This window comes from Elephas maximus, chromosome 21 (assembly GCF_024166365.1).
Source record: "Elephas maximus indicus isolate mEleMax1 chromosome 21, mEleMax1 primary haplotype, whole genome shotgun sequence".
NCBI lineage: Eukaryota > Metazoa > Chordata > Mammalia > Proboscidea > Elephantidae > Elephas > Elephas maximus.
Window position 1 is genome coordinate 55,070,393 of NC_064839.1, and position 24,037 is coordinate 55,094,429.

General features: G+C 50.1%; 1 protein-coding gene across 2 annotated transcripts; it reads left to right on the top strand.

The window, feature by feature from the left end:
• On the top strand, positions 1 to 24,032 carry LOC126064718 (AFG3-like protein 1). Of its 2 annotated transcripts, none has more exons than XM_049863928.1 (17): positions 1 to 178; positions 5,197 to 5,284; positions 5,804 to 5,872; positions 7,245 to 7,339; positions 7,779 to 7,928; positions 9,480 to 9,548; positions 9,966 to 10,093; positions 14,642 to 14,912; positions 16,610 to 16,747; positions 17,039 to 17,192; positions 18,155 to 18,262; positions 19,010 to 19,135; positions 19,705 to 19,815; positions 20,799 to 20,914; positions 21,480 to 21,680; positions 23,269 to 23,463; positions 23,728 to 24,032. In XM_049863928.1, the coding sequence occupies exons 1-17, from the start codon at positions 41 to 43 to the stop codon at positions 23,944 to 23,946; spliced, it is 2,376 nt and encodes a 791-aa protein (XP_049719885.1). In that variant the 5' UTR covers positions 1 to 40; the 3' UTR covers positions 23,947 to 24,032. The 2 variants fall into 2 exon arrangements, with proteins under 2 accessions (XP_049719885.1, XP_049719886.1); XM_049863929.1 differs by having other exon boundaries at positions 2 to 178; positions 9,969 to 10,093; positions 23,728 to 24,031.
• Positions 24,033 to 24,037: the final 5 nt, after the last annotated feature.

The following is a 24,037-nucleotide window of genomic DNA, read 5'->3' on the forward strand; positions in this document are numbered from 1 at the left end:
GCGTGCGTGCGCGAGAGCGGCGCGAACGCGGGGGAGGGGAATGTCGCACCGGCTGGTGGCGGCGGCCAGCAGTCGAGCAGTGGTCGGGCCGCTGGCAGTGCTGTGGCGATGCGGTGGTGGCCTACGCGGCGGCAGAACAGTAGGGACAGGCGTGAGGGCCCTCGGCACCGCCTGGCGGGTGAGTAGGGGGCGCTGTTTGCCGGTTCCGGGCGGGGGCGGGCACTGGCTGCGCTCTACGCGGCGGTGACGCCATTGCTATGCGCCGGCCGGCGCGGGGAGCCGGGGAGCAGCCACCTTCCGGGTCTGAGTGGCCACGCCTCAGCGGCGGTGGCCGAAAGCAGGTGGCTGAGGCTGGTTGTCTCTTTGGCCTCAATCTCCCGCTGCCTGGCCCCTCTCGCGCCCTTTAGTTTTCCGAGCCCCTCCCGCGACTCTTTCCATCCAAATTACCGCTCTTTCCCGGGTTCCCGGCACATTGTCCACGTCCCTCAGAAACTGAACAAGTGCTCCCATATCCTCCAAATAACCAGACGTTGAGCGATTTGCGTTTTGAGTCCCGCTTCACCACCAACCAACCAGGTCATTTCGGGCAACTCACTCCGAACTGCGAGCTCCGGTTTTCTCGGGTGCTCAGCAGTGATAAAACCTCTGATATATAACTGTCCAGGTTGTTTATGAAGCAGATGTGTTAATGGACGTGAGAGTTTGTAAATTGTTAGGCTTTCTTTATTCCATGAGCATCGGTTGATGCCGACTCCACTTCTTTAATAATGTAACACACTGCTCGAGCGCTTATGTGCTGCGGGTTTTACATGGGCTATCTCATTTTTTTTTTTTTTTTAATTTAAGTCCTGCACCGGTCCCGCAGGCAGGTACTGCCAGTAACTCTATGGAAGATGAAGCAAGACCAAAGGTGGTCTTGCAATTCAGGTCGGTCCAGTTCCAGTGCCTCAGTCGTAACAACTATGTTATACTCCTTCCTTTAGGTGAGACACTATGGAATTATTCTTTGTTTTAAGGTTGCTTTTTATTCCTACTTACCGGTAGGCAGTGATCACATTGATTTTTTTCTTTTTTAAATTGGTCTAATGCGGAACGGTTAAGTTTGTTTCCAGGAAAATACCATGATCTTCAGGCAGCACTAAAATAGGAAGGGTCCCATGTGTTTATTTTCTGTCCTGTCTTCGGGAATAAACTTTTTCCTTTAATTTCTATTTGTTTTGGAAGGCAGTAAAGACAGATTTAAGTTAGTTTTAAGTTGCTCCCAGCAATATCTGGAAGCAGTGCCCTTTCTCCATGGGCAGAGGGTTGCCCTTGTTAACATGTGTTGAAATTCAGCCATGTACTGTGTGTAGCTCAGGCTGGTGTAGCACTAGTGGGTCCTGACTCACTGAACTTCAGGGACTGCAGTGTCTTTGTTTACGAAGGGAGAAAGTTGGGTTATCTTTGAGTTCCACCCCAGGCTCAGTCATTCATCCTTCTCTCATTAATTAGACAAATTTATGTTGAGCATCTGCTAGCCTGGAGATATGGTGAACAGAACAGGAAAGGGCGCTTGGTGGCTTGCTGGCTGAGCGGGCAGTAGCAATCTGTGTTATAGTTAAAAGGTGTAAGTACCCCAGCAGCCAGCCATCTTCCAGGGACGCTGATGTTTTGGAGGCTTCCATGTTGTCATTTTTTATCCAGTGAACTGCTTGTACTGTCTCTGACCTTGTGGAGTTTACATGCCATGTAAAAGGTGGGAGGGGAGGCAATAAAAAAGCAAGCATGTAGCATGTGAGGCGGTTCTACAGCTGTGAAGGAATGTGAAGCAGAGCAAGGGAACTAGAAAGTGAAGAGCAGGGACTGTTTTCATTTTTCATGTTATGCCACATTATTCAACCATTAACGTAAACTCAGTGCCTTTGCAACAAAAACACCCTTTCCCCCTGCTTCCCACCTCTGGTAACCATTAATAATCTTTGGTTTCTGTATACTTGCCTATTTCATGTAAATGAGATACAATATTTGTAGTTTGGTGACATTTATTTCGCAAAGCATAATGTTTTTAAAGTTCATCCATACTGTGGTATACATCACGTCTTCATTCTCTCTGTGGCTGAGTAATATTCCATTGTATGTATATACTGCATTTTGTTTATCCATTCTTTTATTGACGGACATTTTGGTTGTTTCTACCTTTTGGCTATTGTGAAAAGTGCTGCAGTGAACATCAGTGTACAGGTTTCTTGCTTTCACTTCTGGGTGTATACCTAGGACTGGGATTGCTGTCTCGTAATGGTAGTTGGGTGTTCATCTTTTTGAGGAACCACCGCACTGGTTTCCACACTGGCTGTGTACCTTTTTACATTCCCATTATCAGTGGATGATGGAAACCCTGGAGGCATAGTGGTTAAGAGTTCAGCAGCTAACCAAAAGGTCGGCCTTTCGAATCTACCAGGTGCTCCTTGGAAACCCTGTGGGGCAGTTCTACTCTGTCGTATAGGGTTGGAATGAGTTGGAATAGACCCAGTGTCAGTGGGTTGTATGAGTGAATGGGGGTTTCAGTTTCTCCGCAACCTCACCAACACCTGTTGTTTTCCATTTTTTTGTTTTTTTGTCATTGTCATTCTAATGGGGGTGAGGTGATACCGTGGTTTTGATTTGCGTCTCCCTAATGGTTAATGCGAGGAACTCTGGTGGCACAGTGGTTAAAGTGTTTGGCTGCTAGCCCTAAAGGTCGGTAGTTTGAACCCACCAGCTGCTCTGCAGGAGAAAGATGTGGCAGCCTGCTTCTGTAAACATTTACAGCCTTGGAAACTCTACAGGGCAGTTCTACTCTGTCCTGTGGGGTCACTATGAGTCAAAATTGACTTGACTACAGTGGATTAATGGTTGATGAAAGGAGCCCTGGTGGCACAATGGTTAAGTGTTAGGCTTCTAACCGAAAAATGGGTGGTTTGAACCCACCCAACGGCTCTGTGGGAGAAAAGACCTGACAATCTGCTCCCGTAAAGATCATAGCCTAGGAAACCCTATGGGAGCAGTTCTGTTGCCACATGATGACACAACAACAAATGGTTAATGAAGCAGTCCTGTTGATGGAACAGTTAAGTGCTCGGTTACTAACCAAAGATCAGCGATTCAAATCCACCCAGCGACTCTGCAGGAGAAAAGACCTGGCTCTCTGCTCCCTTAAAGATTACAGCCTAGGAAACTCTATGGGGCAGTTCTGTGGTCACTAGGAGTCAGGATTGCCTCAGTGGCACCTAACAACAATGGCTAGTGACATTGACCATCTTTTCATATGTTTGTTGGCCACTTGAATAGATGTCTGGGCTTTTAAATTTAAGAGTAGAGCTATCTGACCTGATGTTCAGGGCCAGGCTGTTCCTTTCCTGCTGGGTAGCGTGTCCCCTAACCATGTTAGCAAAGTACTAAATCCAGAATCAAAACAAAGGCAGTGTATGCTTTATCAATGAGCATCTTTTTTACAGAGCTTTGGAGCCAGAAAAGTGGTACTTTGTACTTCTAGGGCTTGAAGCAACTTAATATCTGTATGGAGCCACCAACGCTGCTTGCTCTTTGGGGTGTTCCTCGAGAATCCCTGGAACGTTCCACACCAGGACCCCATTAAGCATCTGCCAGTGGTTTTATGCCGGGCACTCCTTTGCTCTGAACTTCCGCTTTCCTATGCTTGCAGTGGGGTGATGCTACCCACTTTCTCAGGGTCTGCCCTGGGGTACCACCTAATGCCCAGCAACCACTGCCTTCTCTTCTCCTTTGTCTGGATTTCCTCTGGACCGCCCCCCCCCGCCCCGCAACACCCCCATCACACCTTCACGATTTCATCCTCATGTCTGCTTTGGGGCCAGTGTTCCTCATTTTATTATTGTTCTCATACCTTACCTTACTTTTTTAGCCAACAGTGACTTTTGAGAGGGACATTTGAATAATTTTATTAGCAAGATATAGGTTGGGGAAGGTGTTTATTGTGGCTAGCCCAAGGGGCTCGCCTCACCGTGGAAAAAGCTTGTACAATCTGTGGGTTCAGTCTCATAATAAGGTATTGGGAATGGTCCAGATTCTTTGGTTTTGTCAGGATTTTGTTGAGTGTAGTCAGTACTGCCCCAAATCATGGATTATGGAGTGTCTTGGTCATTTAGTGCTGCTATAACAGAAATACCACAGGTGGATGGTGTTAACAAGGATAAATTTATTTCCTCATGGTAAAGTAGGCTTAAAGTCCAGATTCAGGGTGTCGGCTCCAGGGGAAGGCTTTCTCTCCCTGTTGGCTCTGGAGGAAGATTCCTTGTCCTCAAACTTCGCCTGGCCGAGGAGCTTCTCAGGTGCAGGGACCTGGTGTCCAAAGGGTGCACTCTTTTCCCAGTGCTGCTTTCTTGGTTGTATGAGGTCCCCAACTCTCTACCTGTTTCTCTTTCCTTTTATCTCTTGAGAGGTAAAAGGTGGCACAGGCCCCACCCCAGGGAAACTCCCTTTACACTGGATCAGGGACGTGACCTGAGTAAGGGTGGTGTTACAATCCCACCCTAATCCTTTTAACATAAGATTACAATCACATAATGGCGTACAACCACACAATACTGGGAATCACGGCCTAACCAAGTTGGTACACATTGTCTGGGGGACACAATTCAATCTATGACATGGGGTGTCCTTAGATTTTGCTTTATTTTGGTATGATCGTTTTTATTGCAGTAATATTTGTTATAACAGCCTTTGAGCTATAATAGCAAAGCATCTAAATTGCTCACAGTCCTGTCTTTAGCTAATGTTAAGTGACCTGTTGTTGGCAGCTATGGTAAGAACTGGCGTGGACCAAAGAAAACACAGGTCTGATGGGAACATTCCTGTCTTGGTTGATCAAAGGCAAACCATAATAGTTCTCAGTTTTTTAACTTTCTGTGATTTCAGTCCTGTAATCATGTTTGTTTTTAGTCTGTAATGTTTTCAGTGAACAAAAGTGCCTCCGGTAAAAAATGGATAGATTTTTTTTGCTATTCATGGGCTGTAACTATGAAAATTCCTTACATGCGTCTGCTAGGAATTTAATTTCTCTTTATCCTGTTTGGATCATATTTTTAAGCAGATAGAGAAAGGCCGAAAGCACATACCTCACTCTGCATCCTGCCCCCTGAAGCCTGTGTCTCCAGGTGAGAAAACACCACATTAAGGTGCTAAACCGCTTTGCTATTTCAGGGCCTCCAGGGGACCTGCTGCCAGCAGTTGGCTCTCCGGGTGAGACTGGCATCATTCTCCCAGTGGCTGTGGTCAAAACCACCCAAAGGTACCTGCCCTTTCCCCTCACTGAGCAGCATGAGGCTGCAGGAGCAGTGGGGCTCCCTCGATGATGTGTCCTCCTGAAGGCCCCATATGAGGTGCCTCCTTTTGGAGTCCTCGTTGGGTCGCACACAGGCCTCCCTGCTCTGGGCTCTGCAGTACCTTTCCACGTCTCACAGTTCTGATATCTCAGTGAAGTTGCCGCGTGGAGCTTCTCAAAGGCGTGGGAACAGCTTTTGTCTCTGAGGGCACTGTGCTCCTGTTTGGAGGCAGAGTGGTGATGCTGTGCAGACTAGTCATCTCGGAGCACGTAGTCACGTAGTCCGTCTGGAGCCCTGCAGAGCAGGCATGGGCAGGTGAAGCCCCTGCGTGTGGGAGACTGGTGCTGCCCAGCTCTGCTGCCATCCAGCGTTGGGCAGGAAGACTGGGGGTAGAGCTGGTATCTCTCTTACCCCTGTGGACATTTGGTTGTTTAGAGTGTGGTCTTTGCCTTTAAGTACTGGAACCTCACCGTTTTGTCCCTAAGGGCTTGAGAAATACTTTAAGAGGAGCGGAAGAAGCACAGACTCAGAAAAGCCAACAGCTCCAAAAAAAGGTAAAGAGGCCAGCCTGGCGTATCAGACTGGAGTCTACACTTGAATGTTCGTAAAGCATTCATTGGGTTTAGGGTTGATCTCCGTGGGAGGTGGTGGCAGGTGGCTGGTTTGTGTGACGTTCGCTTCCCCCTTCAGTTCCTCCTGGGGGTGCATAGTGCAAGAAGGAGGCTGTGGGTGGGCCCTGGCCTGAGGAGTAGTCGCTGCCTCGGGCCCCCTGCCTGTCCTGCTTTCCCTCATCTGGGGGACTGGATTTTCTCTAAGTTTTGGGTTAGTTTCCTAGGTCTGACAAGGCTAACATCTGGCTGACTACCATGGTAGCGATAATTGGCTTTTTTTTTTTTTTTTTCATATTTTCCCCCTCATTGTTATTTTGGAGATTTTTATCAGAAGCATAGTCACTGGTTATGGTGGGAGAAGAGTTTTTTTTTTTTTTTTTTTTTAACTTTTCCCGTGGATGTGGCCAGGTTTTTAGGATTGTTTAAGTGGTCTGACCCTGGAGATTGCACTTAGAGGTGTAGGGGCAGACAGGCCTGACCTGAATGACAGACCCCAATTCTCATGTTCCATCTGAACAGAAGTGGGGTTGCCGGGGGAGTTTAAGGAGATCCAGCAATCTCACCTGCAGGTTGAAAGCGTAGAGGAGTGGAGGCTCTGCCCTAGTGATAGTGTTCTTCTGCGCCCTTTGAGAAGGGGGACTTCCCAGAAATCCCAGCCAGTCAGCAGCTTCAGTTTTCTTTCTTTTTCCCTCAATTACTGGCACTGCAAGATGACCCTTAGCCAAAAAAGATTGCTATTAAAGCTTAAGTCTGAAGGCAGCCGGGGTGAAATTTAAGGAACTTTGGATGCATCTGAAGCTCGTTCTCAACAATATCATTTTCCCTAAAAGGCAAGTTATGCGAACACAGCATTCAGGAGCAGGAAGCATAGGATAAATATGTGGTATTTCAGTAGAAGGGTCCACCGTGCCCCTTGTTTAGAAACCCGCCTGCCTGCATCATTCCTGGGGCGCAAGCACCACAACTCACTGGTGATTTCATAGAGATTTAAAAATTGTGTTGTTTTTCTTCCTCTTCCAGAGATGTCAGGGGTTTGTACTGGCCCGTTTATAGTCTTCATCCAGCACTCTGACCTTTGCCCCGACCAAGGGATGGTGCTGTAGGGCTTCCTTTCACCCTTCAGGACAAGACAAGGTCACCTTCAACTCTGACCCTTGCCTTCTCCCCAGCCTGTTGCTCCTTCTCTTCCTGCTCCCGATTTCCAGAAGACACCATTGTTTTTAGAATTACATTGTAAAGTGTTTTACTGTTCCCTGAATCCTCTCTTTGGAGGTTATATGTGATTATTATCTGAAAGCAAACTGTTTTCTCCTAGAAACTGGTGAACCTAAGGGTGCTGGGCCTGGGGGAGATAGCAGCAAGAGAGGAGGCCGACAGGATGACACTGACTGGTGGAGGCGTATGCAGAAGGTAGGTCTGTTTATGCCTTGGGACGACTCACAGTGTGCTCTTTCCCCAAGAGACGTGGTTGCTGCAGGGAGGGGCTTACATGAGGTCTCTGTTTTGGAGGAAGCTGATGAGCTACTTCAGAGGTTCAAAGAAATGAATTTAATTTATTAAAATGTGTTGAGATTTACATTGGAGTTTTAAAAGCTCCAGATCACAGAGGATCCCAGTGTAGAGAGCAGTCGCTCTGAAGCTGGGGTCTTGGGGGACTTCTGCCCGCAAGCTCAGCTGTGGTATGTTTTCCATGTTGTACCAGCAGTCTTTCCCTCAGCACACAGAGGCCATGCGGAGTGTCAGGGGCAGCTTCTGTGAAAAAACTGAAAAAAGAAATGGCCATTTTCACTGCACTTGGGGCCCGAGGCCTCCCTCATCCGCAGTATAACGTGTTCTCTTTCCTCCACAGGGCGAGCTACCCTGGGATGACAAGGACTTCCGCAGCCTGGCTGTTTTGGGGGCCGGCCTTGCCACGGGATTTTTCTACTTCTATTTTCGAGATCCTGGAAAAGAAATCAGCTGGAAGCACTTTGTACAGTTTTATTTGGCCCGGGGTCTGGTGAGGGAAATTTACCATCTGTACACATGGGAAGAGAGTGCCGTGAGGGTGTGTTCCCACGTGGCTGCTGGATGGCAGTCCCCAGGGTTAGACAAGATGCAGTTTTGTTTTCCAGTAACTTTCCCAGTACGCGGCGAGGCATCCACTTTCTTGCTGGGTGGAGGCGCCCTTCATACCATCTTGGCCTGAGTCCATCTGTATGTTACCTTTGTCTTCTAAAACTGCCCTGTTCGTCCACTTGTCTCCAAAGTTCAATCCCATATCTGACTGAGAGCTTTTCTCTCCCTTTGTGTGCCTCTGCCCCCGAGCTGCCTGGACGTCGTGGGGCTCTACAGAGGAGTGTGTGGTGCGGCACAGGCCCTTGTCTGTCCTTCGGGGGTTGAGGGAGTGCTGCTCACACCCCACAGTTCCTTGGTGGCTGCACAAAGATGTGCTGGCTAAGGATGGCCTGTTAGGATCCAAGCTTCTTTGTATTCGGCGATGTCCTTAGGAAAGTCATTCTCCCACCAGGCTCTGTGACTGAGGCCTCTGATGACAAATCCAAAACCTGAAAAATAAATACAAGCATGAAGAAGGGAATAAAAGCACCCCTAACCTCACTATCCCGTACCAACCACCGTTGGCATTTAGTGCCCTCAGCCTCGAACTCACAGATGACACTGTTTATTCTCTGTTCTTTCACACGGCTGTGTTCAGAAGGACACACACGGGGCAGTTGCTGCATCAGACAAAGCCTGGGCTGTGTGTCCCAATGGCAAGACATCGCAGGGGGACTGTCAGGACTCCTCATGTTCCTTCCCTGCTAGCCTAGGAACTGCCCATGCCTTACTATTTGGGATTGTGTGTGTGATAGAAAAGAAGTTGAGCCATTCACTTGCTTTAAATGCTTAATACCACACGTGTCAGGGCTGATCGTGAGTGCCAGGGGTTCGTTTTCGGTCGAACCCCCATTGCTGTGATCTGGGTATGAAGGTAATGTTCACGCTAGTCACGTAACCCTGCACCTGCTTTTAGTTTAAATGGAACAGCTATCGATTCCCTCACTACACTTCATAAAATGGCACAAACCCCTGGGCTGCTTTTTCTTCATGTCCTGTCCAGCGGGTCATGGTGTGCTGAGCACTGGCTTAGGCATGACGTGGCCATCACGGGCATTTTGTTCTTGTACCCTTTTCTTGTGGTGGCTGCAGCTGGTAGGTGACGTTCCTATCTGCTCCGCATCCGGGACTCTCATCTGCGTAAGACTTTTTATTCGTATTCCTTTGGATTCTAAAGTTGGTGTAGAAATTTGGTGCTTAGATGTACTGCATTTTAATTCCTCTTTTTGAATCAATTCCTGTTTATTAAAGTAGAAACAGAGTCGTGGTGCAGGGTTAGAACATCCAAGTTAGCAGAAGAACAAGAGCAGGGTTGGGCACTGCCACACACTGGGTCTCAGTAGTCGGCGTAAATGCCTGCGTCTTGCTGTGGGGAGTCGGTGGCCCAGGCTCAGAGGCTGCTGTTGAATGGTCTGCTTGTCGCCTCAGGTGTTCTGGGTTGTACTCTTTCTAGGTAGACCGACTGGAAGTCGTGAACAAACAATATGTGCGTGTTATTCCTGCCCCTGGGATGTCGGCAGAGGTGAGCTTTCCAGGGGGCACTTTTTTCTTTTGATGTAAAGTGTAGTTTTCTGCTCTTTTTTTAGTAAAATGCCCTCCTAGTTTCATGACTGGCAACCTCCGTTAATGTTTCTGATGCGGATAGGTAACAAAGTCTTGCAAGTAGTCCCTTGTAAGATTGTGACCACGGTTCAGGATAAAAGAGAGATGGGAGCAAGAAGTCAGGGGCAAACCCCAGCAGTTGTTGTAGCATTTTGTACTTTGATCCCAGAACCTGGTGCCCTCAGCTCTGGTGGCTGGAGTGGGAGGGGGCTCGGGGGCTCATCAGTGCTGTGCAGGTCAGGCTGGGCCGAGGCTCTGCTGGAGGTGGACTTTGCAGATGAGGCAGGGGGCTGTGGGCACTTCTTATTGGCCTGTTCTGTTCTGTATCTCTTCTCAGCAGAAGTTAGTGTGGTTCAACATCGGCAGCGTTGACACATTTGAGCGAAACCTGGAGTCCGCACAGTGGGAGCTGGGGATTGAGCCCGCCAACCAAGCAGCAGTGGTCTACACCACTGAGAGTGATGGGTAAGTCATGTCTGGCGAATTCAGGATGTACCATGTTGAACGTACTGCTTTCAAACGCATTACAGCCATTTGCTAGTGTTTACAGCATCTGTGGTAAAAAACAAATGTCTTAGCTCTATTTTTATTGAGGAGAGAATTGAAGCAGGGAAATATTTAGTTTTACTGTTGTCGTTAGGTGCCATCGAGTCGGTTTCAACTCATAGCGACCCTGTGTACCACAGAACGAAACACTGTCCCTTGTTGCAGCCACTGTGTTAGTCCATCTTGTTGAGGGTCTTCCTCTTTTCTGCTGACCCTGTACTTTACCAAGAATGATATCCTTCTCCAGGAACTGATCCTTCCTGACAGCATGTCCAAAGTATGTAAGATACAGTCTCTCCATCCTTGCCTCTGAGGAACATTCTGGTTGTACATTTTCCAAGACAGATTTGTTAGTTCTTTTCACAGTTTATGGTATATTCAGTGTTCTTCACCAACACCATAATTTAAAGGCATCAGTTCTTCTTTGGTCCTCATTCATTGTCCAGCTTTCACATGCATATGATGCAATTGAAAATACCATGGCATGGGTCAGGTGTACCTTATTCTTCAAGGTGACATGTTTGCTTTTCAACACTTGAAAGAGGTCCTTTGCAGCAGATTTGCCCAGTGCAATGTGTCTTGATTTCTTAATTGTTGCTTCCATGGGTGTTGATTGTGGATCCAAGTAAAATGAAATCCTTGACAACTTAAGCCTTTTCTCAGTTTATCACAATGTTGCTTATTGGTCCAGTTGTGAGGATTTTTGTTTTCTTTATGTTGAGGTGTAATCCGTACTGAAGGCAGTGGTCTTTGATCTTCATCAGTAAGCTCTTCAAGTCTTCTTCACTTTCAGCAAGCAAGGTTGTGTCATCTGCATATCACAGGTTGTTAATGAGTCTTTCTCCAATCCTTATACCCCATTCTTCTTCATATAGTCCAGCCTCTCAGATTTTTTGCTCAGCATACAGATTTACAGATTGAATAGGTATGGTGAAAGGACACAACCCTGACACACACCTTTCCTGACTTCAAACCACTTAGTATCCCCTTGTTCTGTCCAAAAAACTGCCTCTTGATCTATGTACAGGTTCCTTATGAGCACAATTAAGTGTTCTGGAATTCCCATTCTTTGCAACGTTATCCATAATTTGTTATGAATGCCTTTGCATAGAGAATAAAACACGGGTAAACACCCTTCTGGTATTCTCTGCTTTCAGCCAAGATCCATCTGACATCAGCAATGATTATCCTGGTTCCACGTCCTCTTCTGAAACCGGCCTGAATTTCTGGCAGCTCCCCATTAATATACTGCTGCAGCTGCTTTTGAGTGATCTTCAGCAAAATCTTGCTTTCGTGTGATAATTAATGATACCGTTTGATAATTTCCACATTCAGTAGGATCACTTTTCTTGGGAATAGGCATAAACATGGATCCCTTCCAGTTGGTTGGCCCAGTAGCTGTCTTCCAAATTTCTTGTCATAGATGAGTGAGCACTTCTAGCACTGCATCCGTTAGTTGAAACGTTCTCAATTGATATTCCGTTAATCCCTGGAGCCTTGTTTTTTGCCAATGCCTTCAGTGTAGCTTGGACTTCTTCCTTCAGTACTATGGGTTCCTGATCATATGCTACCCGTTGAAAGGGTTGAACATTGACTAATTCTTTTTGGTATAATGACTCTGTATGTTCCTTTAATCTTCTTTTAATGCTTCTTGTGTTGTTTAATATTTTCCCCGTAGAATCCTTTACTATTGCAACTTGAGGCTTGAATTTTTTCTTCAGTTCTTTTAGCTTGAGAAACGCTGAGGGTGTTCTTCCCTTTTGGTTTTCTATATCCAGCTCTCTGTGCATGTCGTTATAATACTTCGTCATCTCGAGCCACCCTTTGAAATCATCTGTTCAGTTCTTTTACTTCATCATTTCTTCCTTTCGCTTTACCTGCTTAATGTTTGAGGGCAAGTTTCAGGGTCTCCTCTGACATCCATCTTGGTTTTTTCTTTCTTTCCTGTCTTTGCAATGACCTCTTGCTTTGTTCATGTATGATGTCCTTGATGTCATTCCACAACTCGTCTGGTCTTTGGTCATTAGTGTTCAACGCATCAAATCTGTTCTTGAGATGGTCCCTAAGTTCAGGTGGGATATACTCAAGGTTGTATTTTGGCTCTCATGGACTTGCTCATTTTCTTCAGTTTCAACTTGAACTTGCTCATGAGCAATTGATGGTCTGTTTTAAAGTTGGCCCCTGGCCTTGTTCTGACTGATGATATTGAGCTTTTCCATCATCTCCTTCCACAGACGTAGTCAATTTGATTCCTGTGTCTTCCATCTGGCAAGGTTCTTATGTAAAGCTGCCATTTATGTTGGTGAAAAAAGGTATTTGCAGTGGAGAAGGCGTTGGTCTCGCAAAATTCTGTCATTCGATCTCCGGCATTGTTTCTATCACCAAGGCCATATTTTCCAACTACATGTCTTCCTTCTTTGTTTCCAACTTTCGCATTCCAACCACCAGTAATTATCAATGCATCCTGATTGCATGTTTGATCAATTTCAGACGGCAGAAGTTGGTAAAAATCTTCAATTTCTTCATCTTTGGCCTTAGTGGTTGGTGCGTAAGTTTGAATAATAATCATATTAAGTGGTCTCCCTTGTAGGTGTATGGGTATTTTCCTATCATTGACAGTGTTGTATTTCAGGATAGATCTTGATATGTTCTTTTTGACGATGAATGCAACACCATTCCTCTTCAAGTTTTCATTCTTGGCATAGTAGGCTATGTGATTGTCTGATTCAAAATGGCCAATACCAGTCCACGTGAGCTCACTTATGCCTAGGATTTCAATGTTTATGCATTCCATTTCGTTTTTGACGACTTCCAATTTTCCTAGTTTCATACTTCGTACATTCCAGGTTCTCATTATTAATGGATATTTGCAGCTGTTTCTTCTCATTTTGAGTCGTGCCACATCAGCAAATGAAGGTCCCAAAAGCTTTACTCCATCCACATCATTAAAGTCAACTCTACTTTGAAGAGGCAGGTCTTCCTCAGTTGTCTTTTGAGTGCCTTCTATCTGGGGGGCTCATCTTCCAGCACTATATCAGACAGTGTTCCACTGCTATTCATAAGGTTTTCATTGGCTAATGGTTTTCAGAAGTAGACTGTCAGGTCCTTCTTCCTAGTCTGTCTTAGTCTGGAAGCTCAGCTGAAACCTGTCCTCTATGGGTGACCCTGCTGGTATCTGAATACTGGTGGCATAGCTTCCGGCATCATAGCAATATGTAAGAGCCCACAGTATGACAAACTGACAGATACGTCGGGGAGCATTTAGCTAGGCAGCCTTAGAATAGTGCTGGGTGGGAAGATCAGACAAACAGTATTGGGTGCCAGTATCGTTGTAGCCAGAATTTCCAAGGCCTGCCTGTGGGACAGATGCCCTGGAACACCTTGAAAATACAGGTGCCCCCCACCTCTGAAGTTCTGATTCATTTGGGGGTGAGGGCACCTGTGGCTTCGTCAAGCTCCCCATGGTCCATCTTGGCACTGGGTGTTGTGTGATGCCATCCTGTTAGGTCACGCTTTGCTGGCTTCAGGCCGTGTTGCTCGCTGAATTCCCATCGCATAGCATGTCTCTTACGTGACTTAATGGGAGTCATATTAACTTTTACATGTCCCAGGGCTCCACAGGCTGGAGGTCAGGCTGACTGTGCTGTGCCCTGCTCCTATGTTGGCATCTTGGGGACGTTACAGCCCTGTATTCTCACTGCCTCCTCCTCACTGACTGAATGCGGGAGGGGATATTTCAGAGCCATCTCTAGTGGGAAGTGGGTGTAGGCTTGGGAGCGCAGTGGTTTGGGGTCACTTCTCTCCTTGTGGACAGTCTAGAGTGGGGCTGGGTGTGAACGCACAGAGTTCTGGTGGGGCACTCTGTTTCCAGTGCTGTCTGGTGGCTGTTTACTGCTGACTTGGGTTTTGTACTTACTTGGAATTTGCAGGAATACTGGATTTATGTAGGCCTGACTTTGGGGGATCCAGTATTTGTTCTGGCAGTAAAAGTGATGTTGAGAGCTGGAAGAGTGAGAGGCTTCAGCCTCCCTTTAGAGGGCGTGGGCAGCCTTCCACATGCTCCCAGTTTGCCTGTGTTTCTGTTTCTAAGAGAAATGATAGGAGATAAGTAAAACAGGAGGAAACTCAGTACAAAGTAGAGAGAAGAGCAAGGCTCTCTGTTGTGAAAATGCTTGGCTGTGGAGGCTGCAGTCTATTCTGTGGGCTCATGGCTGGCAGGGAGGTCAGGCTGCCCACCAAACCAGCTGGGGCTAAATCAGGGTTAAATTGGGGCAAACAGGTGAGGGCCTTTCCATTGGGAAAGCCAGATTCTGTGTATGGACTTGGAAACATTTCTTAAAAGAAACCGCTTCCTTTTGTGTAGCAAAATAAAGTCCTAGAGCAGCCTACCCTCAAATGACCTGAAGGTGATATTTTTGGCTCGCTGTCCCCTGAGTAGAAGTGACATTGGTATTTTTGGGTTTCTAGCTCTTTCTTGCGAAGCCTGGTGCCCACCTTGCTCCTGGTTGGGATCCTCCTGTATGCCGTGCGGAGGGGTCCAATGGGGACCGGACGCAGTGGGCGAGGAGGAGGCCTCTTCAGCATGGGAGAGACGACAGCCAAGATCTTGAAGAATAACGTGGATGTAAAGTTTGCTGATGTGGCCGGGTGTGAAGAGGCCAAGTTGGAAATTATGGAGTTTGTAAATTTTCTGAAGAACCCCAAGCAGTATCAGGACTTAGGAGCCAAAATTCCCAAGGTACTGATCCCAGAAAGTGCCACATTGCCTCTGTGGTACAGCACTGACCAGTATTTAACAGCTTGGTTTCTTTACATAATTTTGTATTTTATTTATCACAGTAGAGAATGCACACAGAACTTGCAGAGTACAACAGTAAAAATCTCTTACCTGACTTACTTGGGACCACACAGTGTGTTAATTTAAAAGCCTGTGAGACTGTGGAATTGTAAGGGATAATATGTGCCCACCTGAAGTGTTTTTACTTTTAACTTAAAGCATACATGTATGCTCCTTTATTTAGAGGCCAGTCCTTTCATTTGAGTTTGGCTGGGAAGCCTGGTGCAGATAGCGTTTGGACACCAGCCTTGTGTGGCTGTGTCTTCCCCGGGCCTCCGCAGGCTGGGGCACTAGGCAGCTTTATCTGAACAACAGAAACCTTCCACCTCTGTAGACCTGGGTGACTGAGCCTGGGATGACAGTTCTGTCTACATGTTGCAGAATGTTGAAGGCTGGGAAGCCAGGAAGGGTGATGAAGGTCTGAGACTGTCACCTTTGACCAGCAGAGAGCACAGCTGTCACCCTGTTAGTGCTTGGGGTGGAAGGGCTGTGTATGTGTGGCTTTCAGAATTTCTCTCAGGTGCTTGTATTTTAATGGGAAATGTGGGTGGTGAAGCAGTTGGGTGCCAAGAAGCGTCCCACCTGGATGGGCGTGGTGGGTTCAGAGGGGGCTCTATGAGTCCATGTTGTGCTGCAGAGAGCGGTGTGAAGGATGGTGATGCTTCAGAATTGCTCACGTGATTATGCAATAATGTGTTCCTCTGAGACCCACTGTGACAGTGAGCACTTCTTGTGGCACGTGGATCCTGTACCTGGGAATACCCTCAGCATGTCATTGTTTACCCTCCTGCCTTCCAGAACATTCTTGGCTAGCAGGTTGGCTCCTGAGCCAAGAGCTCTGTGTGCATGTGCCTTTGTGTCATAAACTGTGGTGCGAAGACCACCCACATGGTGGACTGAAAGGTGTCAGGGAAGAAGGGGCACTATGCGGGCTCTCTTCGGGGGGCATGGGGTCTGGTGCCTTCGCCCTCCAGTATGTGAATGCTGTCTTGTGTCTGTTTTTGTTTTTAAAGATTAAAAAAAACTTTAAGGTATCCCTTGAGAGGCTCAGATAATGATCAGGAATGGAGAAATACAAGCCCGCTCCTTTTGGAAATCTTTGAATTTTCAGGCATAATGGTAATCCGCCCAATGAGAGTTGAGGTGTTTTGCAGGGACATAGGCGAGGCAGGTGTTAGGAGAGTGAGAATCAGAGTGATGGTGAGGCATTTCCACCTGCTGAGCCTTAAGGCCCAGGCCCAGCGAGCACTGTGCCACTGGTTTAGAGGGGGACTCTTGGCTGGGGTATAAGCTGGTGTCACCATTTGAAGAGTCTGACAGAGTGGTGATTCAAATAAGCATTCATGCACTTGGGCCCAACAGTGCTGCCCTGGGAGTTTTCCCACGGAAATCTCGTGCTCTGCTTAATGGGGATTTCACGTCCTGTATTAAATTTGTAGCGTCCAAACTTTTTACCATGAACGTGCGTTAGTTTTATAAGTAGAAAAGACTTAAAAAAAAGCCTCAGCTATGTCAGTAAAGCCTAGAAGTGACCTGTTTAAGAAAACAAATTCTTAGCAAACATAAGTGGAGATAGACGCTCCAGCATCTCGTTCCAGGGAGCCATGCTCACAGGCCCCCCCGGCACCGGGAAGACCCTCCTGGCCAAAGCTACTGCAGGGGAGGCCAGTGTGCCCTTCATCACTGTGAACGGGTCCGAGTTCCTGGAGATGTTTGTCGGCGTTGGCCCAGCAAGGGTAGGTGGACGGAGGCCGGCGGCCGATGGTCACGGCGTGTGGCTTCTCAACTGCAGCCAGAGGGACCCTGTGGGAGCCTTGCGCGGAGTGCAGGGTGTGCTGTGAGTAAATAAGGAAGCGAGTCAGTGGGCAGGGCTGGTGGGCCCCTGTCTGGCTCTAAAATCGTCTGTTAAATCAGAACAGTTGTGATTCCAGGTCAGACTCCAGAGGCCAGGATTTGGACTGAAGGGGACACTGTGTTCCTGTCTGCACACGGGTGAGATGGGCTCTTTCTGTGGCTCCCTGTTACAGGTTCGTGACATGTTTGCAATGGCCCGAAAAAATGCTCCTTGTATATTGTTCATTGATGAGATCGACGCGATTGGCAGGAAGCGTGGTCGCGGGCACTTCGGGGGCCAGAGTGAACAGGAGAACACGCTGAACCAGATGCTTGTGGAGATGGATGGTGAGTGGGTTTGGCTGTGGGCTCGGCTGTGGGCTCGGCCTGGAAGCTACCTGGGGGAGAGTCCCAGATGGTTCTGGAACATGAAGGAGAAGGCGTTGCAGTATGACTGTGCTTAGCCAAATGAAGTGCTTCACAGCGGAGGGCTCTCCCCGGCCCTTGGGGCGTGTGGTGTTGGGTACAGCAGGAACTAGTGTCAGTTAGGATGGGTGTGTCAGCCCCCATTCAGTGCCAGCTGGGGGTCCTCTGTTAGCTGTTGGTGAGTGGGGTGCTGTGAGTCCTCAGTCGTGGTGGGGTGGATGGTACATGGTGGTGCCACTCCAGAGCCAGCTCTAGGTGGGTGCGTCTGCTCCAGCAGGCGAGACAGCTGCCTTATCTACCCCAACCTCCATCTTCCCCACCGGAAGAGATGGCAAATGGTACCCACCTTATGGCACTGGGTCTGGGGAGAGCAGAAGGAGACCTGGAGCCACTGCAGGGGCCAACCAAGGGTGGGGTGGCTCTGAACAGACAGGTATAGGTACACGGTACCGGTATGCAGAACAGGTGTGTGGGAGGGGCCGTGAGATACGTGTATAGGACAGGTGTAAAGGAGGGGCAGAGGGACAGGTGTATAGGACAGGTGCACAGGAAGAGCAACAGGACAAGTATGCAGAGCAGGTGTACAGGAGAGGCAGTGGGACAGGTGTGCAGGATAGGTGTTCAGGACACATGTATGGGAGAGCAGCAAGACAGGTATGTGGGAACAGATGTGTGGGGGAGCAGTGAGACAGTTGTGTAGGAGGGGCAGCAGAAAGGTGTTGGGATAAGTGTGTGTGGGGGGCAGTTGGACAGGTACACAGGACATGTCCACAGTGGGGTGCTGCTCTGAGGTCGAGAAGTGACTAGGAATGTGGCGCTGCCCTGCAGAGACACCACAGCTGGCCTGAGGCCTCATCAGGCTTCACCTGCTTCTCTGTGTCCAGGGTTCAACTCTACCACCAATGTCGTGGTGCTTGCAGGCACCAACCGCCCGGACATCCTTGACCCAGCCCTGATGCGGCCGGGCCGCTTCGACCGGCAGATTTACATCGGTAACTATGGCCTGCTCTTTGGACTTTAGTTTTTGTATTACCGTTGTCCCTTTGGGTTGAAAGTGTGGCTGGGTCATTAACTGTGTAGTTGGAACGGATTTTGAGAAGGCTCCCGAGTGACGAACATAACATTCTGGAAGGTGGAGGTGCTTGGGTCCCTTAGTTACTGCCCTGAGGGTCCACTTTGGGACTAACATGTGGCTGGCTTTCGGGATGCCAACTCTTGTATATGTGAGTGGGAATAATGTAACAGGTTTATTTCTCCAGTTTTTTTTTTTTTGTGTGCAGTGTTATGAAAACTTTAAAGATATCTTAGAAGAGAAAGATTGGTCCCTTAGCCTCTACCCTGGTGGTTGCATCTTCATTGCCCTGACCTGCACTCCCTCATCTGCTTGTTAGAAAATGTTAATCCCACGTTGACCCCCGCCTGGCTCCCCAGGATAGTTGACGTGTTTCTTGTGGTCAGGTGGTATGGCCTTGGGAACGCAAATTAAATCCTGCCCAGAGGTCGCACCTTTAGGAAGGTGGTGTCATGCATTGCAGAGCTGAACGTACCTGAGCTCTGGCTTACTCCTGCTTGTGCTCCCTGGCTCTGGCCAGGTGGTGCCCGGAGCACCAGGCCGTGCCCACAGAGACTGTGCCATGCTGCGGAAGGCCCTGTTGGAGGACCAGGGAGCGGTGAACTGGCATGTCCTCTGCCGTCCGTGATGCTGATGCAGCCCTCTGCACTCATGCCTTCTCTTTCAGGACCCCCAGACATCAAAGGCAGGTGCTCCATCTTCAAGGTCCACCTGCGTCCCCTGAAACTGGATGAAAGCCTCAGTAAGGAGGCTCTGGCGAGGAAACTGGCCGCGCTTAGCCCAGGGTTCACAGGTGAGTGTGGGCAGACTCCACGTGGCAGGGACCATGTTTTGTGTGTGCTGGCCGGCTGACTGGTGGGCAGTGTGGTCCTGGTACATGTCTTCCTTGTCTTTATAACTTTGATTCTCTCAGGAAGCGTAGAAGATCTCAGGTGATTGTTTTTCACTCCAAAGCTAACCATACCCTTTTGAACTTTTAAAGCTCTTTAGACTTAATGAGTTTTCACTGAGTGCAGATTCTTGTTGCATTTTTCGGTCTTTGGCTTGAGCTCCCAACTACCCTTCCTTTTTTTTTTCTCTTTATTTAAAATCCAAGATCTAGCTTCCTTTCCAGGGCGGTCTGAACCCTAGGGGTACCTAATGCCACCGAACTGTGTTCTTAAGGAGTCGGGGAGGTTTGTGGCATGTAAGTTATTCTTCAGTGAAGTTGTTTAAAAGAAAGCCCAGCTAAAAGTGAAGACTGAGGGACAGTTCCCATCTTCTGCTCTGCTGAGGTCTCAGCCTGCTCTCTACTGGGGGCTTTTCTGTGGTGAAGGGACCCAGAGGTCAGGGCTGACCATTGACTGTTGTCTCCTGGGTCAGGTGCTGACATCTCCAATGTTTGCAACGAGGCGGCCCTGATTGCCGCCCGCCACCTGAGCCCCTCTGTGCGAGAGAAGCACTTTGAGCAGGCCATTGAAAGGGTCCTTGGAGGTGAGTGCCAGACAGGAGGGGCCACCTGGGCCTGGGGGATGGGGAGCCCAGCCTCTCTTCCTGTTCACAGGATCCTTATCCAGTTCCCAAACCACAGTCTGAGACTTGATCTGCCACGGTGTTCTTCTCTGGGAGCTGCAGTGAGAAACTCAAACAGATGGGATTTCCAGGGTGTTGGAGGGTTTGGGGAGCAGATTAGAGCCAGGCTGGAGGCCTGGCTGCTGAAGGGAGGGGAGATTCTCCCCTAAAGAGGCCTTGTAGGTAGAGGAAGAGGGTGCGGGGTGTGGGCAGCTTCCTGGGGCAGAACTGCTGCTAACAGTCAAGGCCTGTGTAGGGTCTGTCTGGGGACTAGGGGTCTCCAAAGGCCACACCAGGACACCACACCCCACAATATTGTCCCGGGGTGGAGGTTAGTGCGTGTAAGTGCAGCCAGGCTGGGGTGGCCAACTCTGGGGTGGTTTGTTTAAAAGCTTTTATTGAATCATAAACATACAGAAAAGCACACAAAACATCCATGAGCACCCCACACCAGACACTCAGAAGGTGTCTGCTGTCCTGGTAGCTCTAAGCTGAGGAGCTCGAGGCCCCACAGTGCTGCGACTTGCTTGTGGGTCAGGTTATCAGGAGGACATTGTTCTCACCCTCTTCCTCCTTGCCTCTCCATCTTTCTCACTGTACCCCACATTCCCCTTCTCATCCTCATCCCCTCTTCTCCCTCCCATCCTCGCCCACCCCAGCCCCCTCCCTCCACTGCCCTCCCGGCCCAGTTCCTGGCGTCATCCTCTGAAATAGCAGGAACCTGTCAGGTACCCTCCGAGGCCACATAACCTGTTCATGCTTGGCTAAAATCAGGGGCCTTGAATCTACGACTGTGTGGGATCTTGGTGGGATGTGGGAGCAAGTGTGGCGGGCTGGGGGCCTCCTCTGTCCCGACACCCCTAGCCCCTCAGCCCACCTCTGCCTTACCTGGGACCTGTTTCCAGGTCTGGAGAAGAAGACTCAGGTCCTACAGCCCAGTGAGAAGACAACTGTAGCCTACCATGAGGCTGGGCATGCCGTGGTGGGCTGGTTCTTAGAGCACGCGGACCCCCTGCTCAAGGTCAGTCCCCTCCCCAGAGCATGTGCAGCCACCGGCCCTATGTCCCTTGGCTTCCCCGGGCCCCCCTACATCCCTGGCACCCGCACACCCCTCGGCTTTCTTGGGGTACCCCCTTTGTCCCTCCCGGCTCCCTGCTACCCCCACACTCGGCCTCCCTGGCCTCCCCATCCCTCAGCTTCCCTGGACCCCCCACAACCTCGGTGTCCCTGGTTTCTTCCACATCCCTGGCCTCAGCCTGTACTCCTTTACCTTCCTGGGCCTCACTCACATCGCTGGTCCCCGACTCCTCAACTCCCTGGGTGCCCCTCCCCTCTTGTCCCCTTGCCTCCCTGGGCAGGTGGAGATGATCTCATGTCGACCTGAGGGACTGGCACTCTGCCAGGGGTCCCTTCCTCAGGGTGGACCCAGCGTAGGGTTTTTCTCTCCTGCTTACCCATCCTGTGACATCAGTGAGAAGGAAGGAGCTGGGCAGGGGTGAGGTCATTTGAGACACCCCAGCGTCCGTAGGAGGGTCCCCAGGAGGGAGTGACGGCTGCTGTGGGATGCTGGGTGCTGTGTCTTGCAGGTGTCGATCATCCCTCGGGGAAAGGGACTTGGGTACGCCCAGTACCTGCCCCGGGAGCAGTACCTGTACACACGGGAGCAGCTCTTCGACCGCATGTGCATGATGCTGGGGGGCAGGGTTGCTGAGCAGCTGTTCTTCGGGCGGATCACCACAGGTGCCCAGGATGACCTGAGGAAAGTCACGCAGAGCGCCTATGCACAGGTGCGGGTGGGCATCGTCAGGCGTGGGCAGGTATCATCAGGTGTGGGTGGATGTCATCACAGGCAAGGGCAGGCATCACAGGTGCAGGTGTCATCTCAGGTGTGGGTGTCATCCAGGTGTGGGTGTCATCCAGGTGTGGGTGAGCACCATCACAGATGTGGGTGAGTTTCATCACAGGTGTGGGCGGGTGTCATCACAGATGTGGCTGGCATCCTCACAAGTGTGGGTGTCGTCACAGGTAAGGGCAGGCATCACAGATTCAGGCGTCATCTCAGGTATGGGCGTCAACCAGTGTGGGCGAGCATCATCATAGGTGTGGGTGGGTGCCATCGCAGATGGGGGTGGCATCCTCACAAGTGTGGGTGTCATGGGTGAGGGAAGGCATCACAGGTGTAGGCGTCATTGCAGGTGTGGGCGTGCATCATCGTAGGTGTGGGTGTGGGTGTGTGTCATCACAGATGTGGGTGGGTGCCATCACAGGTGTGGGTGTGTTTCATCACAGGTGCGGGTGGGCATCACAGGTGTGGGTGAGCATCACAGATGAAGGCGGGCGTCACAGGTGCAGGCATCACAGGTGTGGGTGTCTCAAGTCTGGGTGAGCGGGCATCACATATGGGTTAGTGTCACAGGTGTAGATGCTTGTCATCACAGGTGTGGGTGGGCATCATCACAGGTGCGGGCATGGATGGTAACAGGTGAGGGCAGGCATTACAGGTGTGGGCATCGTCACAGGTGAAGGCAGGTGTCATCACAGGCGTGGGCATCATTACAGGTGAGGGCAGCCATCTCAGATGCAGGTGTCATCACAGGTGGCATCGTCATAGGTGATGGCAGGTTTCACAGGTACAGGTGTCATCACAGGTGTGGATGTCATCACAGGTGAGGGCAGATATCACAGCTGAGGGCGGGCATAGGTGTGGCCATCGTCACAAGCAGGCATCACAGGTGAAGGCAGGCATCATCACAGGCGGCATTATTACAGGTGAGGGCAGGCATCTCAGATGCAGGTGGCATTGTCATAGGTGATGGCAGGTTTCACAGGTACAGGTGTCATCACCGGTGTGGACATCATCACAGGTGAGGGCAAGTATCAGCTGAGGGCAGGCATCACAGGTGTGGGCATTATCATGGGTGTGTCATCATGGGTGTGGGTGTCAGATGTGGGCATTGTCATAGGTGTGGGCATCATGGGTGCGAGTGTCATCACAGGCGTGGGTGTCACAGATGTGGGCATCGTCACGTGTGGGCATCGTGAATGTGCCATCACAGGTGGGGGTGGGGCATCACAGCTGTGGGTGCCATCACAGGTATGGGCACCACAGGCACAGGCAGGCATCAAAGGCGCTAGCAGGCATTATAACAGGTGTGGGCTGCGTCATAGATGGTGTCACATATGCAATCAGGCAATATCACAGGTGGGGGGCTTCATGGGTGGCGTCACAGGTGCAGGCAAGCATCATCACAAATGTGAGCATTGTTTCAGGTGTGGGATGTGGGCCTCCTCTCAGGTGGAGGTGTCACTGTGTGGGCGGGCATCACAGGCACATGGTCCGGGCCACAGGCTCAGCCGGCTCTCTGGTGCTTCCAGATTGTCCAGTTTGGGATGAGCGAGAAGCTGGGCCAGGTGTCCTTTGACCTCCCACGGCAGGGCGAGGCGCTGGTGGAGAAGCCATACAGCGAGGCTACAGCCCAGCTCATCGATGAGGAGGTGCGGCACCTCATCAGCGCTGCCCATGCACGAACCCTGGAGCTGCTGACACGCTGCCGAGAGCAAGTGGAGAAGGCAAGTGGGCTGACACCAACACCAGCCCATGGTCGGTTCACAGCCAGGCTGTGGGTCAGGGCACAGCACAGGTCATAGGTCACAGATAGGTCATGAGTTGGGGTAGTGGTCAGGTTGTGGGACAGATCACAGGTCAGGTCACGGGTCATAGGCAGTGGGTCAGGTCAGCCCACCATGCCCACCCTTGTGGGACTCCTTGAGTTAGGGCTAGGTCCATGGGCTGTCGGGAGGGGTAAGGGGGCAGCCTGACACATGTGGTTCCAGGTGGGGCAGCGGCTCCTGGAGAAGGAGGTCCTGGAGAAGGCTGACATGATCGAGCTGCTGGGCCCCCGGCCCTTTGCAGAGAAGTCCACCTACGAGGAGTTTGTGGAAGGCACCGGCAGCCTGGAGGAAGACACATCCCTCCCCGAGGGGCTGAAGGGCTGGAACCAGGAGCGGACAGAGGGCCATATGGAGGGCCAGGTGCAGGAGAGCCCCGCATAACCCTTGTGTCTCTGTCGCGCCTTCAAACAGCCTCACAGGCTGTAGCCACCGAAACAAATTAAACCCATGGTAACTGCATATAGTGTGTCCG

Bases quoted from the DNA above. Each gene is read 5' to 3' on its own strand.
- LOC126064718 (XM_049863928.1), top strand. From the start codon at position 41: ATGTCGCACCGGCTGGTGGCGGCGGCCAGCAGTCGAGCAGTGGTCGGG. The intron at 179-5,196 runs GTGAGTAGGGGG...TTGCTATTTCAG, and splicing joins CCCTCGGCACCGCCTGGCGG to GGCCTCCAGGGGACCTGCTG. The intron at 9,549-9,965 runs GTGAGCTTTCCA...ATCTCTTCTCAG, and splicing joins CCCCTGGGATGTCGGCAGAG to CAGAAGTTAGTGTGGTTCAA.